Raw genomic sequence first — 15741 nt, forward strand, 5'->3', positions numbered from 1 at the left:
GAGACACGTTTAAGTCAGTTTTTGTGGAAGTCTCTTAGCATCTTCCCTGGCAGGCAGGGGAGCAGCTAAGCATTTTTAAATGCTACTACAGCTCAATGCTTCCCCAGCTTTTGTTTTGATCTGGATAGCAGGAAAATTACCTTTGTGAAGAATGTGACAGCACGAGTGTGGTCAAGCCGAGGGGACAACACCATCAGCAGATCATTGAGCAGCAGAGGCTTGAATTCCAAGTAGAACTGAACTGCCTTGTAGTACAGCTCCACATTGGCCACCTAGAGAGGAGTAAAGATGCATGTTCAGAGCAGGAGTTTGATTGTGGGGAAATCCAAATGAAAAACAGAACTTTCACCAGGAAAGCAATACCTTAGTGATGATATCTTTGAACTGGCCTTCTTTCCAAGCATCTGTTGGGTGATTCATCATTGTGATTATGGCATTATCATATTCTTCATACTTATCATACAGGAACACCAGTTCAGCCCAGAGGTGGGCTTGTTCTGCAGCTCTCAGAACCTAAGCAAAAGGCAGAATTAGCAATATTTGTTAACTGGAATTTCCAGCAGTGCTCACGCTTTAGTTCCATTAAAAACCTCAGGAGCTGCTCATGTAAAAGCTGGGTACAGACAGCCCAAAAAGGCGTTTTCAGCTAAATTTAAAGCCTCAGACATTCACCTTGGGAATGTTGACTCTGGACCAGAACAGCTCCAAGTGCTCCCTCATCTTTTGTGGCTTGAATTTGGAGTAGAGAATTGCCAGCTCTGTGAACATCCCCATGTGTGCTCGCTCCAGCCCAAGCGCTGCTTCCAACATAGTGATCAGCTCCTCAAAGTACCCACGATCCTTAGAGACACAGACAGAGACATTTCACATCAGAAACCATCCAGAATCCTGGATTTTGACAGGGTTGCCATGACAGAACTGACTGTACAACAGGAGTCAGCTCAATTACCTGGTAATAGTTGATTAGCTCTTCCAGCTCATCTGCATGCACTACAATGTGGAGCCCACACAGCTGAGCCAGGCGGAATTCTTTTCCATCCACACAAGCAAAGCAGACCTGGAATTGAGAGTTGTGTTACTGCTTAGCACCAAGGCTTCTGAGCAGGCCCCAGCTTTGAAGGCCCTGAGCTCAGGGGCAGTAAATTCACCTCTTTCCACGTGCGAGTGCTGTTGGCTTTGCGAGCGCCATCCACGGCTGCCTGGTACTCGCCCAGGTGCACCAAGGTTGAGGCCAAGCGGCCGAAGTTGGACACGTTGTTGTACAGGAGCTTGGCTGCTTCATACATCTTCTCATCATAGCAGCGATCACCAACCTGGGGCAGAGCACAGCCAGCTTATTCCTGCACCTTTTCAGCCAGTGCTTCACATTAAATGTGTGGCATTCAAGCCCTTGTCAAATGGATTTAAAGGCCAAGATCTGTGTGCATATCCAAAGAGACAGAATTTCCAACACTCCTCTGTGAGTCAGGAAAATAACATCAGTCCCACTCACCTGCTGGATATGTGCATTGTTGGGGCCGTTGATGAACTCCTCTAGCTCTGCCAGGCGGTTTGTTTTAGCAAGAGCAAAGATTAATTCTGTTTCCACATACGACTCCCGGGCCTTCTTGCGTGCCATCTGCAGATACTTCACCAGTTCTTCCCAGTTGCCTATGGAAAGGAGTTCAGAATGTTCATTTCCCACCACTGTTTAAGTTAAGCACAAGTGTCCCCAGTCAGCTGAACCTAATTTTGACGTGTTTCTACAGCTATTCCCCAATAATCAACAACCTTCACACTGCTCATTATGCATCAATCAAATAATCTTAACATGGGCCTAACTAAAATCTTATTTAACTTCACACAAAGACTCTGAAAGAAGTCTCCAGCTAGCTAAAGAAAGAAATTTCAGACCACTGATTATCTGCAGAGGGAATACACTACCTTTTCTCATTCTTATTTAGGGCAGTCCTTGCAGGGCCAGATTCCTCTACTTGCATCAAGATACAGGTCTGGCAGAGCTGCAGCTTGAGCAGACCAGGCAAAAGAGCTGAGCACTATCAACAGCCAAGATGTAAACAAAACTTAATCATACCACTGGCATTAGCAGCTTGAACAACTTCCATGTATGAGGAAGGATCATCTGCTTTGATGTAGGAGTCAATTGCTTCCTTCACCATCCCCTTCTGGAGCTGTGCTTTGGCCAGCTGGCTCCACACTGCAGGTTCATTGCAGCGCTCGGCGAACTCGTACGCACGGTCCAGGTTCCCAATATGCTCTATCAACACCTGGGGAAAGGACAACCACCATCAGCCACTCTCAGGAAGGTCACTTTTACAACACACTGAGCTGGGGTTTATTTAAGTTCCTCAATGGATCCACAGCTTTTAAAAGAGAGGGACTAACTCCATACAACTCACACAGCGTGAGTGACTTTAGGCTTACAAAGTTTCAATAAACAAGTGTTGTTTAGGTTTGAGGACACTTGGATCCTTAAGTGCAAAACTTAAAACTCATCTATTTTCACAGAAACAGTGTCTGTTTTGTAAGAGAAGACACTGAGCAGCTTTGGGCACTTTGCTAATTGGTGTTAAGCACCAACAAAGTCCTTGTGTGGGGATGCACAGGGATGTTGTACAGCCTGAGAACTGAAGATACCTGTACAGCTGATGTGTTGACATCAAACTTCCTGAAGATAGCAAATGCCTCCTCAAAAAGCTCGTTGCTGATAGCAATATTGGCTATATCAGGGGCATCGTAGTTATCCAGGCGGTTGATGTACTCCATGACACGGGTGCGGTCAGCCTTGATAGCTGTAAGGATGAGAAGGTTCTGCAGGTTCCTGAAGAGGGAAAGAAATAGTGCTTATCAAATATAATGATCAAGACATTCACCCTCCCCTCTGGAGAAGGCATTAGTTTATTTGCTGTTTCACATTACAGCAGTAACTCCAAGTTTCCTGTGGCTTGGTTTTCGTTTCACATACCTGTGCTCACTGAACACTGAATTATCCAGAACGATTTTCTCCAGCAGTTCAATGAGCTCATTGGGAAGATCTGCAGTCATGAAGGCCTTCACAGTGACAGAGACTTCCTCGGGGTCCTGGGTCTCTGACAGAGCAGTCTGGACAACCTGCAGGCAGAGCAAGGCATGCAGAAATGAGCGATACCAGGTTCTGCAAACCCAGGTGGGACAGGCAGGGCTGTGGATGTCCTGCCAGGTGTACCTGGTCAATGAGGGGTCTCCTGTAGGGGTTGCTTTCCAGCAGCACACTGGCCCAGAGCTCGGGGTCCTTACGACGAACTAAGTAGCGGGAGAGGCTCTTGAAGAGGGAGTTCTCATTGCACACCTGGAGAAAGGCACAGCTTGCTCAGAGGGAAGGCAAGGCTATGGAGCCTACAGATAATTGTACTGAGGGGCAGACTGAAATCTCAGCCTTTGATACTCCATTAACCTCCCATTTCAGGATGAGCAGGAGAGTTTCTCATTAAGCTGCAAAGGGAGGTTAAACAGCCACCTCCTCTTGTGTGTTAGAAACATGCACTTCCCAGCTTAATACATGTTAAAAAAACCATGCTTTTGTCCTAAAGCTTTCTATGCAGGCCATGACACCAATGTTAGCAGTCACTCACAGGCAGCAGCCTGGCATACATACGTTAATCAGCTCCAGGTCACACTGTCCACGCTCGTAGGCCACGCAGGCCAGGTGAGGGTCCCTCTTCTCACAGTACTTGCCAACAACACGGCTGTCATAGTAGGGATTCTCACGCAGGAACCTCTCTGGGTTGTTGTTGCTGTCAATGTATATCTTGGCCAGTGCATTGTGAGTGGCAGGCTCCTCACAGCCCTCGTGAATTCTTGCTTCCAGCCAGGGCAGAAGCAGCTTCAGCCTAGAAGGAATTTGATTTTCATGTTAGAGGTTGAGTAAGTAAATATCCAATTGCATGATTTCTACACCCTGGAAGCCAGTCTTGGTGTAGGATAGTCAGGAACTAAACCAGAGTTCCAGTGCTCTGTTTTAACCTACATCTTGATTCGTTATTATAATGGTGTAAGCTTCTGACACTATGAAGAAAACACACCAAAGTTATCTGGAGACATCCCCACATTGGCCAAGGATTAGAGCTGGTTCTCACCCAGTGGCAGCTTCTGCTGGTGTCAGTACCAGCTTTAGCTGTGTGACATGCACTGATGGATGAGCAGCAGACTGGGAATTGGTAAGAGACTTGTAGAAGTTTAATACCTGTTTCTTTTCTCAACCTCTGCAACAAGTTCATCAGTTGAAAATTGACCTCTCACTACAAGGATGAGGTTCTTGATCACATCTTCAGAGCAATCCACATCAAGCAGTCCCCCAATAACAACTGGCAGACGGCTGGGATTCACCTGCACAGGAGCATTAGAGAGGTCAGGATGCTGTCAGGGAGCAGGGGCAGGCAATACTTATCCCCAGAACTGCACTTGTGAAGACTGACCCCATCTTCCCACCTCTACTCCCAGCCTCTGAGGCTCTGAACAAGCTTCAAAGTCAATTCTTCAGTCAACAGGTGTTCCCAGCCCAGCCCAGGGGCTCACTGAGCTCCCACAGGAAGTGCTCCTGAGCAATCTACTCTGTCCCTGCAGGAAGTTAAAAGGAAAACTTCCCCTCCTCCCCCCTCCAAAATGTTGAGACTTAAAATCACCCCAACAACTCCAAAGTTATTCTACCAAGTCTCCCCCCTTCAAGTGGCACATGAGTGGGAGTTACTGCTTAACCTGACTGAAGAATGAGATCTGACTCACATCAGGGCTAATTTACTGGAGGCCACTAATAATCACTTAAATGTCAGTCTCAGGTACAAATCTGTTTGCAGAATACTTAAACATGATGCCAGTAATTGTATCATATACAAGTAAAAACTGATCAATTTGATTCACTGAAGCCAAGGGCCAAGTTGTCACCTACCTTCTGTACATAAATCTCAATATATTTCTGGAGATTATTTCTATACAAATACAGCACCAAGTCGTGGACAAAGTCAAAGCGGTCACACACAATGATGAGAGGCAGCTGGTCAGTGAGTTTAGCTTCCTAGAAAGAGAAAAGCTTTAGTAATTTGGTTTTACTCTTGGATTTAAGCAGACAAATAATACAGTCACTTAAACTGTCAAAGCAGCTGAATTTGGAAAGCCAATCTGAACAGTCAACCAAATAATGACAGCTTGTTGTTCAGCTAATTGTTTGCAATATGTAAAGTGGGAGCACTCACACCCACTGCAGGGTGTGAGGAGCAAGAAGCTTTTTGGAGTTTAACCCTGCTCCTTTGCATGGCAGACTCTACAGAGTTTTACAACACAATACAACTATTACAAGCCTAGGCTATAGAGAATATTTTTAGTTGCCACTGATGTTTTGTGTGCAGGATTAGCACTCTGGGATTTCAAAAGAAATTTAACCAAGACTAGATTAAGTTGAGATTCATAATGTAAAACTGATATACAGAATTAACTTTGAGTGCCATGTGTCATGTGATACCTCCTAACCATGGATTTAGAGAACAGTAAGAATTAAGCTCTATAGCAGTACTACTTAAACTGCTTACCAGATTAATTATCTAAAAGCATTCCAACTTTCAGCATAAGGTTACAATGGTTACAGTACAGAAGCTTAGTCTATGTGGCAGACAGTATTCCGGATGCATATTTCAGATCACTTATTCCAACATGCACATCCCAGAATATAATCCTACATATAAATTACACTTAAGGACTTTACACAGGGAGGCCTGTACTGGGAGATTTACCTGGTACATGTCCTGCACATTCCAGACATGGAACAGCACAAAAAACAATAACTTTCATCAGGAATTTGACAGCTTGATAACATATCTTAGGTGGCTTGATCAAATGACATACCTTACACCTCGGTGACACCAGGTTAGTTTTAGAGAATTCTCTTGGGAAGAGTTTTGCCATCTTCAGATATGATCAGCAAAATCTAAGACTATGCTATGTAACCAACAAACATGAAGGCAGGAAATGTTCCCAGATAAAGGTTTCCCCTCCCACATGGTTCCTCAGGTATTTCTCAGAGTGTTGCACTTGTCAATAAGCTCAGTACTAAGACTACAGAATCTGAACTTTGAGCACAGCATCTTTTCCTACTCTCCAGCAATGCTCTGGATCAGTCAGGATACATCCCCACTGACTGGCATCTCCCAGCAGAGCTAAACCATGGCTCACCTGGCTGAGATTTCAGTGTGTAGGAGTAAGACAGATCAGCCCTGAACCTGAAGTTTCTGGAATTAACTGACTCTTTTCATCTGCTGTTTCTGTAGTTGCTCAGTTGGAGTTGATTACACTATAAATAAGCATTAAGTTATCAACTCATTTGGCACTGTGGGTGTTCTCAAGTTAAGCAAACTGTTTCCTATTTTATAGCAGACATTTTTAACGAGTTCTTGGTAAGCTGGTACATTTACTACAGGTTAAGAGTTCAAGCCAGATTAACCTTAGCAAGAATAGTGAGGAACTGACCTGACATTCTTATTTTTTAGACAATATTCCAGGCTCAGACTTCATTAGGAGGTACTGTCAACATGGCAGATACCTCTGGTTTGAGGACACTTGGATCCTTAAGTGCAAAGGTTAAAGCTCATCTATTTTCACAGAGCTGCCTCATTTCACTAGTGACACACCATGTTTTATCAGCACCCCAAACAGCCCCAGACAGTCCAGTGTTACCCAAACATTACCTTGAGGAAGTTTTTAACACGTTCTGGATCATAGCAGTTGCTTTCCCTGCAGATTCTTTCCACTTCTTTAATTTGTCCTGTCTTGCATGCAGCTTGAATGTACTTGAAGTGCACATCTGGATCCTGGCTGAAGTTTACAATGGAGCCCAGGAAATAAAACAAACCTGGAGAGAAACAGTCAACACATTATTTGCTGGTCTCATTTAAAAGTACAAATCCCAAAGGCTACAGAAATTTAGGCACCATTTTGGACAAAGGCAAGAAGCCAATATTCTAGGTTTTTCTACAGCTCCAAACATTTTCCAGGATTTCAGAAAAACCAATTATGCAACTGAATAGTGGTATCCATCCTAAACAGGGAAACTTGAAGGTTTAGATCTGTTTCAACCAGTTTGAGGCCTAACTCCTTAAGCTCATTATGGCTTTCTAGATTTCAGCAGACAGACACACATCTGTGAAAAGGTGAGCACCAGCTCCTCTTGCAGAAGTACAGACTTACCTTCAAAGCTCTTGAAGGACTCAAAGAGCTCAATGAGTGACTGTGTTGACAGCTGTTCATGGTATTTGGAGGCCACCTGGACACAGATCTGCAGGTTCTGACGGATGTTAGCGGACAGCATCGCACGCAGACACTCCAGAGAGTCTTCCACCGACAAGGACCCAAAATAATTCACTAACCACTGCAAAGACACACAGGGCATTTCAGACCTGAGCAAAGAGCAGTTATTAAAGGCTGGATTTGTAGGTGCAGGGTGTTTGATGCCTTACCTCGGGGTTGAGGAGGTGAGTGTGAACCACGGCACGCTTGATGTCGTAGAGGTCTGTGAAGTGCTCGAGTGCTCTCTGCAGCAAACCAGCCTTCTCACACAGCTGAGCTATGTGAGCCCGGTCATAGTGAGTAAACATTTGGTTTCCCAGGATGGCATCTGCAACCTAGAAGGAACAGGGAACACTTTCACTCAGTTCCTGAGCACCCCTAGCAGTGTTTGCCACGTGCAGCTCCAGAAGCCTGAGCAGGTACCTGAGGGGCGTGCATGAGGTTCATCTCAAGTAAACGTGTTTGCAGGGGACCTTCTGAGGGACGATTATTCTTCAGTGCATCCAGCAGAAAGGCTGTACATTGCTGGATTAAATTATATTCCATAAAGACATCCACAATCTGCAAAAAAAAAATTAAAATTAGGTTTTTGATTAGGAACTGAAAGTATATTTAAGCATCAATGCAGCTTCCAAAGCTAAATCCAAACTCATTGTTCTGATGGTTTGAGCAGGGCTCCTCTTACCAGTTTGGTGCTTTGAAGTCAACATTTTACAGCAATAAAGTTATTTACCTGTGTTATATCTGCAAGAGGCTCTTCATCTTGAACGAGCATTTGTGCAAACTGCTGTCCTTGATCAGGGCTGATTCTCATTACATTCCTCAGCAAAAATATCCAGTCTGGAGTATATCCAACCTGAGAAGATGATGGAAAGTGAGAACTCAGCAAGAGCACACACCTTGTTAAAAATACAGAGCTCAGCCAAAGCTACTGTCAGGAGATTACACAACCCAGCCAGGATTTCCTCTTTGGAAAAGGCTACATGGGGAAGTAGGGAAAGACCCATGTATGAAGTCTAACAGTAACTATTCATAAAAACCTTGAGGCAAAAGTAAATACTATACAGGCTCTTCTAGCTACTTTGGAACATGCACTAGTTATTATTAAATACGGGACAGATACAGCAATTTAATTTTCTCTCACCTTCTTAGCATACAAAACAATCTTCTGGACTTGTCCTGTTTCAGCAAAACATTGGATGACCTTGTTTGGAACGTTGGCCCTCAGATAGACACTAAGTGCTAGCGTGGGATCCACAGATTTCACAAGGTCTCCCAGCTCCTCCGAGCACTCCAGCTGCTCAGAAACAGAAATGCAGTCAGCCCACCCTGACAGAGCCATGCTGAGATGCACCACCACCCTCTTCCTCATTTCTCTTCCTTTTGGACTTTAAAAAAATTAAGGTCCAGCTTGACAGCCTGAGCTGACTCTCCCAGCAGGGCTGTAGTGGGCTCAGCTCCTCATGCTCCACAGCACTCAAACCAATTTTCAGAGCCAGAGCTTGGTGACACATTGTACCAGCATGTTTCTCCAATTAATTACACAGCTGTAACCACAGCTCACAGCACTTGCAATCGGTTTCCAAAGGACTGGTTTGGCAAAGCCCAGCAGCAGCTTAGAGCTTTCCATGCTCTGCACATCCTGCTGTGATTTTAAATGCAGAATGAGTGAGAATTTGATCAATTCTCTTGCAGTAGTTTGAGGCATAGTGACAGGTAGAGTGAGCACCTATTGCTCAGCTATTTGCTGTCACTGCTGAGCTCCCAGCTGAATTTTCTTGGGAAGGGGGGAGGCTGTCAGGCAGTGCTGTTCCTTCCCCCCCACAGCTCTGAAGAGATCAATCCCAAACTCACCTTATCTTCTTTTAACCATTTTTCCAAGAGCTGCTTGCGGCCCTGCTGGAGCACTGGTCTGCAGAGCTCCAGTGACTCATACTTGTTCAGCTGCCCTTGGTCCAGCAGAATGCCAAAATACTGCAGGAGAGGGGAAGTCTGTCCTGGCTGAGCTGGAACACTCTGGAACCGGCGTATGGTTTCTGGAGTACGCAGGATTCCCTGCCAGAGAGAGAGAGAGAGAGATCCACTTCAATTTTCTTTTCTGCTGTTGTGGCTTGGCAGGAAGCTGGAGGTAATGTCACTGTAGCTGTCACAAGCATTTCTATGTTTTGCCAGCCCAGAATGTCAGGAGCAATATGGCAGAACACCAGCTCAGGCACTGAGATGCTCTGACAGAAAATGTGCTATAATAACCCATTACATTTATTTCAGTAGCAATGCAGATTTAAGTTCAGAATTAGGACATGCTTGGCCTTGCAAGCAAGCTCCTCTCATCTGAATTTAGTCTTAGCCTGGGTTTTTTATCCTGTTTCCAGGTGCAGCCTCAGCTAGAGGTTGTCTTTTCACAGACACTTTCTTGCATCACTGGAGAAGTAAAGGTGAGTACCAGAAACGTTATGAATCACAGCCATTACTTCATCATTTATTCCTCCCTTCCTCTGTGGGCTTTACAAACTCCAAAATCATCCAGCTTGCAATCACTGTCATCACCCAAGGTACCTGTGAAACACCAAACTACCTTGGGACAAGAGCAGTAGAAAGACTGTGCCCTTTCCACTAGAAAAATTCACTGAGCTTCCCTGAAGCAAGAAGCTGAAGTCAGTAGAGTTCAGTGCTGTTCTGATCACTTTACCTTTGGGGCATTAGCTGCCACTTTTGCTGCCTCTGAATAGTTGCCCTGTGCAAAGAGTGCATTGAATTTCCTGGCAAAGAGCTCCTCGGCCCCCGCCAGGTTGTTGCGCACAGCCATCCGTAAAGCCAGGTCAGGGTTCTGCAGCACGTTGGTGATGTAGGGAATGATGTTCTCCTCTTCCACACACACTGAGAGCACCTGGAGAAACCAGCAGGGAAACCTCCAGTTAGCCCAAGTATCAGAAGTGAGCCAAAGGCTAAGCTAACTTCTGAGGGGAAAGTTGGGGTATTTATGGAAACTTTTTCATCCCTTGGTAACTCATACTTGTCATTTTATTAAAGAGACCTCTGGTCAGAAAGAACCAATTCATCCATTGTCTGCATCAAAGAAAGCAATTAACAGTTTAATTGAGGTATCTGCAGAGGTAGAAGCACAAGGATACAATGGATCTTTCAAGGATACAGGGATCTTTCTAAAACTCAATGTCTTAAGTAATCAATCCTAGAGGACACCAGGAACAAGTCTGCTCTATATTCCCCATGCTCAACAAGCAACACCACCCAAAATCAACGTGGGCCAAAGGCATGGCTGTACAATGTTAGTAACTTGTTCATAAAGTAGTTAAGTATGGAGATAGAACAGCATAGAAATTTCTTTTGGGGCTCAGAACACTGTCAGACCTCACATGCTCTGAGCAGAGTTCAAAGTTAACATTTCTGGAAACTGAATTTTTATTCATAGACATGAACCCTGCAGTGTGTCATGAGGAGCCAGGGGGATCAGCTAAAGCAGTGGCTTCCAGGCCAAGCTGCCTTACCTGTCCCTTTCTGTTGACTCCAATAATTCCAGCTGTTGCTTCGTGCTGGGCAGTAACAAAAATGGTCTCTCCACTGATCCTGTTCATGTAGATACAGGTGCCAGTTTCCAGGTCATACAAGTGGATGTAGCCATACTTTGTTATGAGGAACACCACATCGTGCTTGTCACTGATCTGCAAAACACAAATAGATTACTCAAATTTGGCACTGGATAAATGAGTTGGTGCTTTTGAAACAGCTGGGCCATTTCAGGACAGCCAGAAGTGCTGTTTTATTTTTACTTGAGTACTATCACAGCAGAATGACGTCTGAAGAGCTTGAAAAGCAGTTAAAACATATGGATATTTCCTCTATAAATAAGAACATGCTGCTTTTGAATGCTGCTTGTCTCCTCCACCTTTACCACTACTGAAGCAGGAGCAGCAGTCCCACCAGTCCCACCAGTTTAGGGCCACATTAACCAGCTGGCTCCCAGTGCCCTCCCTGCTCCTGTCACATCCACCAAGAGAAGCTGCAGACCTTTTGCAGCTGTCATACCTGCATAGCAACAGGAAAGTCACTTTGTGCTTCAGGAGGGAAGAAGACATCCACAGCTTTCTTTGGAAAGGGCTGATTCCCAGTGGGTGGTGTGCCAACCTCAATGATATGCAGCTGTGCAAGAGATAAGATTAATTCTTGCATCTAATTTATTTAACAATAGATTCAACAATGAAATTACAGCAGTTCTTTTGCTGCTCAGCCTTAATCCCAAGTTTATGCAAAGACAAACTAAGTTAATCTTCCTAAACATTTTCACTGGCTAAAGGTGTGGCACCTGGTGTTCATGTACCAGAGGTGAGGGAAACAGTTAAATGTGATCTTTAGTTGCCCCTAATTACTTGGAAGTCTCAGGATTCAGTTAGGTTCCTTTAGATGCACTCTTTTAACTTGGTTCACATTCTACAGAGACAGTTCTGAAGTTGTTTCTCTGAATCTAGCTCTGGTTTTACTCTGGTTTTGCTGTAACTCACCTAATTCCAGCATTCACATGGGATCACTATTTAGCCTTGCAACACTATTGCTTCACTTTTTTTTTCATTTTCATCCAATAATTTGGAAATTAGTTGAGCCTGATACCAAGGATCAGCCCCAAAGAAAGATTACCACAGCTTTTCCCTCAAGCTTAGCCTGTGAAGCTGAGAGCCTCATGTTTCAAGCAGCTAACTGGGCTGGTCATGACATGCCACTTAACTTCTCCACTCACAGATTCTTGCTACACCAGGCAGTCCAAGCTCTGCATGCACCACATGTCATATCCAGACTGACAAAGTCCTTCACTTTCTTCCTTAAATGTAACTTTTTGCATTAAGCGACTTGTTCTCCTGGAAGCAGAGAACCAGGGTGAGTCACTAAAGACTACAACATGTTTAGAACCAAGCCTTACCTTACCCCCAGCTTGCCCTCTTACTGCAAAACAGAAGAGAGTGGATTCTTCAGCATTCCCTTCCATCTTGAACTGTGCAAAGCTGGCTGCATGTCCCTCGATGGGCTGGGACACTTTCCTGTCCACAGAGTAGAGCTGCATTGCCCCCACTACACGGTTTTGCTACACAAAAAAGAACAAGTGTCAGGAAAAACAGGCACTGTGACAGTAATTTCATGTAATATTGGTCAATATGCTGCCATTTAAAGCTTCCTCTTACAACAGCAACACTTCAGACTCTTAACCTTGCACTAGTGTTATATCATTACAAATCCAATTATAGTAATTTGAGATTTTCAGTTACACTTAAGTTTGTTATTTGAAGATTGAGACAAGCATTTACATTTAATAAAACAAACAGATCAGTCCTGTTCCCGTAGAAGGAGACAACAAGACAAGCTCTTGAGCTTCCCCACCTTCCTGGAGGTAAAGTACCTGTGCAGATATTCCAGTCAGCAAGAGCCATTTCTGCTTGGCATCAGTTCTGTAGTTGATGATCTGGCAGCCAGCAAGGCTGGAGTGGCGATCAAACATCTTCACGGGCTGGGACTCGCCCTCCATGCTCCAGTGGTAGACGGCATTATCCGTCACGAGGGCAACGGTGTTCAGAGAGATCCACTTCCAGAAGGTGACATCATCTGTCATGGTGTGAGCCTTCATCTTGCTCTTCATCTCAATGTTGAAGATTTGCAGCGTTTTCCCAGCTAGAAGACACAGAGCTGTTAGGCACGGGGCAGAGCACAAGAGCTGCACTAGGACATCAAACCCTGGGGACTTCCTTCAAGCAAAAGCTGTTCTAGACTGGCAGACCTTCAGGGATCAGCTTCCACTTGGAACCAGACCACACTCCTGGGGCTGATTTTACTGATTTGCCACTACTGAGCAATCAAACAGATGTGGAGAATGGGTTGGTAGGAGACAAAAGCTTCAGCCACACAAATGGGTTGGAGGATACTTCACATACATCAAAACCAGGTCACAGTCATGCTGAGGCTCCTTGGAGCTCTGAGGGAAGCTGTCAGTGGCAGTTACAGCTATGTCCACATCTGTTTCAAGTATTAAAAGGGCACAACACGGAACAGTCAGGTTGGCAGAGGGCTTTTGCAATTCAGGCTAATTAACCAGAACCTTGGGGTTGCACTAATGGGATACACAGCTACTGACTGCAAACCAGACTGACAGGAACTGTGCAGGGGAAGGAATCTAGGGACCAACACAAGCTCTAGAAGGCAAGAGGAAAAGTTCTCCAAATCACATAGAATGGTGCATACAAACATCCTGAACGGCCACCTGCAGTCATATCTACCAGTTTTTATAACACACTGGCCTAAGAAATTATTTCTTCCTGTTGAGAAGATAAGAAAAGTTCTGACAGTTCTATTACTTACAGGAGAGAATTATTTAAGCACACATAAGTGTAGCCCAGGAGGAATAGAAAAGATCCCACAAAACTGGATGCAGGCCAGAAAGCTGCTACAGTTACTAACTGTAGCCCAGCTTGAGGAAGTCACAGTGCCACAGAGGCAAGTGCCTGCACTCACCAAGGACTGATTTAGCTCAAAGCCATTAGCTCAGCAATTGATGCAAGATGCTGAGTGAGGAGTTTCTCCAGAACTTGGAGAAATCTCTCTACTACAGAGTTACTCAGGCTACAGGCAGCAGTTTGTTTCCACATCTAGTGCAGCTGGAGCTTTAGGGTCAAGGGAGAGGACATTCAGGTAACACATTCCTACATGCTAGGCAAGGTGTATTACAAGGCAAAATCTAGACTTGAGTCAAAGGGGTCAGTCCTGTTCATAAAAAGCTCAGTATTAAGATCCCAGTGATTTAAGTACACTTTGGGCTCTTGAGCGGATTAATTTTGGGAATCTTAGGGTCTCCCTTGCTTGGGAGGGGATGAAAAACCTCTGAGTTTTAGGCCTTCAGTTGCTTAAACACCACTGTTCAGCCATGTGCACCATAAATCTGAGCCATTTTATTCTGCTTTTTCTTGTCATAAGACACGACAGGTACTAGGTACAGTCAATTGAGGTAACTCACCATCTGCACACACAAGAAAGCATTAAAGTTGTGACAAAACAGTAGCACAGTATTAAAGTCAAAGTTAGGTAACATTGGATACATACAAATCTTTCCATTAGCATTACATGCATTTCTAGAGTGACTGCACTTAAAGCTTTTTGGGCCTCTGAGGGGAAGAGATGGACATTTCTGGAGACTCCAGAGGAATGCCTGCTCTCTGGAACATCAGAGATCCCAAGCTGCCTGACCTTGTACTTCCTTCACCACACAAGTCTTCCCTGCATAGTTTTACTCCTCTTATCACTGGCTGATATAATAAATATGCACTGGTCTCTTTCAGCAAGGCCAAACCAAGGAATATTTGTCTCCCCTTCCCAGCCTTAGTTTTCCTGTCCCTAAGGAAAGGTTTAGTTGATCTAAGAGTTACACTCCTAGGTCAGGTCTCACTTCCCTCTAACATGATTCCTTAAAGCCCACACTTGGCTTCCAGCTCTCCCTGCTCAGAAGCTGCAGCATTTGGACTGAAGGAAAAACCTCATCCTAATGATCAGCAAAATAGCAGGAAGCCTCAGCTGAAGTTCCCTGCCCAGCTGCCTCCAGAAGAACTGAAAATGCATTCAACTTAATCTCCCATTAAGCTGTGGAAAATTGCTGCAGGATCCTCCCACATAAATGACCTGGGAGAGCTCAGTCCCTCATAAACTCGCTCTGCAGCAGGCTCTCCATGCACTTCAAGCAGCCCTTTAGCAGAACTCATACCTTTCAGTGCAATGACTTTACTGGCAGGGTTCATGATAGCGCTGTCAGCTGAAATTGGTCTCCGGATGGGGTTGCTGGGGTCATTCATGTCAATGATCACCACCTGAGCCTGTTCTCCTACTTTCTCTCTGATGCAGATGAATTTGTCAGACTCCATTGTCAGAGTGCTGAACCCAATGTTTGCTGGGTTGATGCCCAGATTTTGGAGCTGGAAGAGAAGAAAAAGATTTAACATTAAGTTATTACCTTGGTATAGCCACAAGCAGCTTTTGTGAATTTTGTCACAGGAAATATCAGACTTTGCTGGTTTTTTTGGTGACAAAACAGCAATGCTACCCCAAACCTGCACAACACACAGTGCTGCACAATTTCAACTAAACCCAGCAGGCTTCCTGGAGAAGCATTCAAGCACTTGGTATCCTCTCTTCAAGGTCCATTTACAACTTAACCATTAAGAACTCAATCTTTGAGCCCCCTCACGTGGCTTAAAGCACAGTGAACTGGCCATACTGGACTGCAGCTTCAGCCCTCACTCACTCTCACCAGCTCTCCTCCCTGAGCTCATCCACTGCCTTTGGCAGCTATCACTATTTCAAGCTTAACATCACACGTGAGGTGTCTGAGCTTTATCTTTATCCCTGTGCAGCTAAAAAAAGCTGCCTGTCTAGCAATTAGCCCAG

General features: G+C 44.8%; 1 protein-coding gene across 2 annotated transcripts in view; it reads right to left on the reverse strand.

Annotated features, from left to right (window-relative positions):
• The window catches only part of CLTC (clathrin heavy chain), a 30433-nt gene that overhangs the window by 7590 nt on the left and 7102 nt on the right, over nucleotides 1-15741 (reverse strand). For both annotated transcript variants that reach the window (XM_054647075.2, XM_054647076.2), the window contains exons 2-27: nucleotides 15062-15269; nucleotides 12716-12984; nucleotides 12242-12403; nucleotides 11356-11469; nucleotides 10818-10991; nucleotides 10001-10198; nucleotides 9166-9366; nucleotides 8456-8608; nucleotides 8045-8167; nucleotides 7735-7872; nucleotides 7482-7646; nucleotides 7213-7393; nucleotides 6714-6877; nucleotides 4925-5050; nucleotides 4223-4365; nucleotides 3635-3869; nucleotides 3206-3328; nucleotides 2966-3111; nucleotides 2638-2821; nucleotides 2075-2267; nucleotides 1493-1650; nucleotides 1149-1313; nucleotides 950-1057; nucleotides 673-840; nucleotides 364-513; nucleotides 141-272 (exon numbers count right to left, since the gene is read on the reverse strand). In XM_054647075.2, coding sequence (XP_054503050.1) covers nucleotides 141-272; nucleotides 364-513; nucleotides 673-840; nucleotides 950-1057; nucleotides 1149-1313; nucleotides 1493-1650; nucleotides 2075-2267; nucleotides 2638-2821; nucleotides 2966-3111; nucleotides 3206-3328; nucleotides 3635-3869; nucleotides 4223-4365; nucleotides 4925-5050; nucleotides 6714-6877; nucleotides 7213-7393; nucleotides 7482-7646; nucleotides 7735-7872; nucleotides 8045-8167; nucleotides 8456-8608; nucleotides 9166-9366; nucleotides 10001-10198; nucleotides 10818-10991; nucleotides 11356-11469; nucleotides 12242-12403; nucleotides 12716-12984; nucleotides 15062-15269 — 4281 coding nt within the window. The remainder of the gene's footprint in view (nucleotides 1-140; nucleotides 273-363; nucleotides 514-672; nucleotides 841-949; nucleotides 1058-1148; nucleotides 1314-1492; nucleotides 1651-2074; nucleotides 2268-2637; nucleotides 2822-2965; nucleotides 3112-3205; nucleotides 3329-3634; nucleotides 3870-4222; nucleotides 4366-4924; nucleotides 5051-6713; nucleotides 6878-7212; nucleotides 7394-7481; nucleotides 7647-7734; nucleotides 7873-8044; nucleotides 8168-8455; nucleotides 8609-9165; nucleotides 9367-10000; nucleotides 10199-10817; nucleotides 10992-11355; nucleotides 11470-12241; nucleotides 12404-12715; nucleotides 12985-15061; nucleotides 15270-15741) is intronic.

Source organism: Agelaius phoeniceus, chromosome 20 (assembly GCF_051311805.1).
Source record: "Agelaius phoeniceus isolate bAgePho1 chromosome 20, bAgePho1.hap1, whole genome shotgun sequence".
Classification (NCBI taxonomy): Eukaryota; Metazoa; Chordata; class Aves; order Passeriformes; family Icteridae; genus Agelaius; species Agelaius phoeniceus.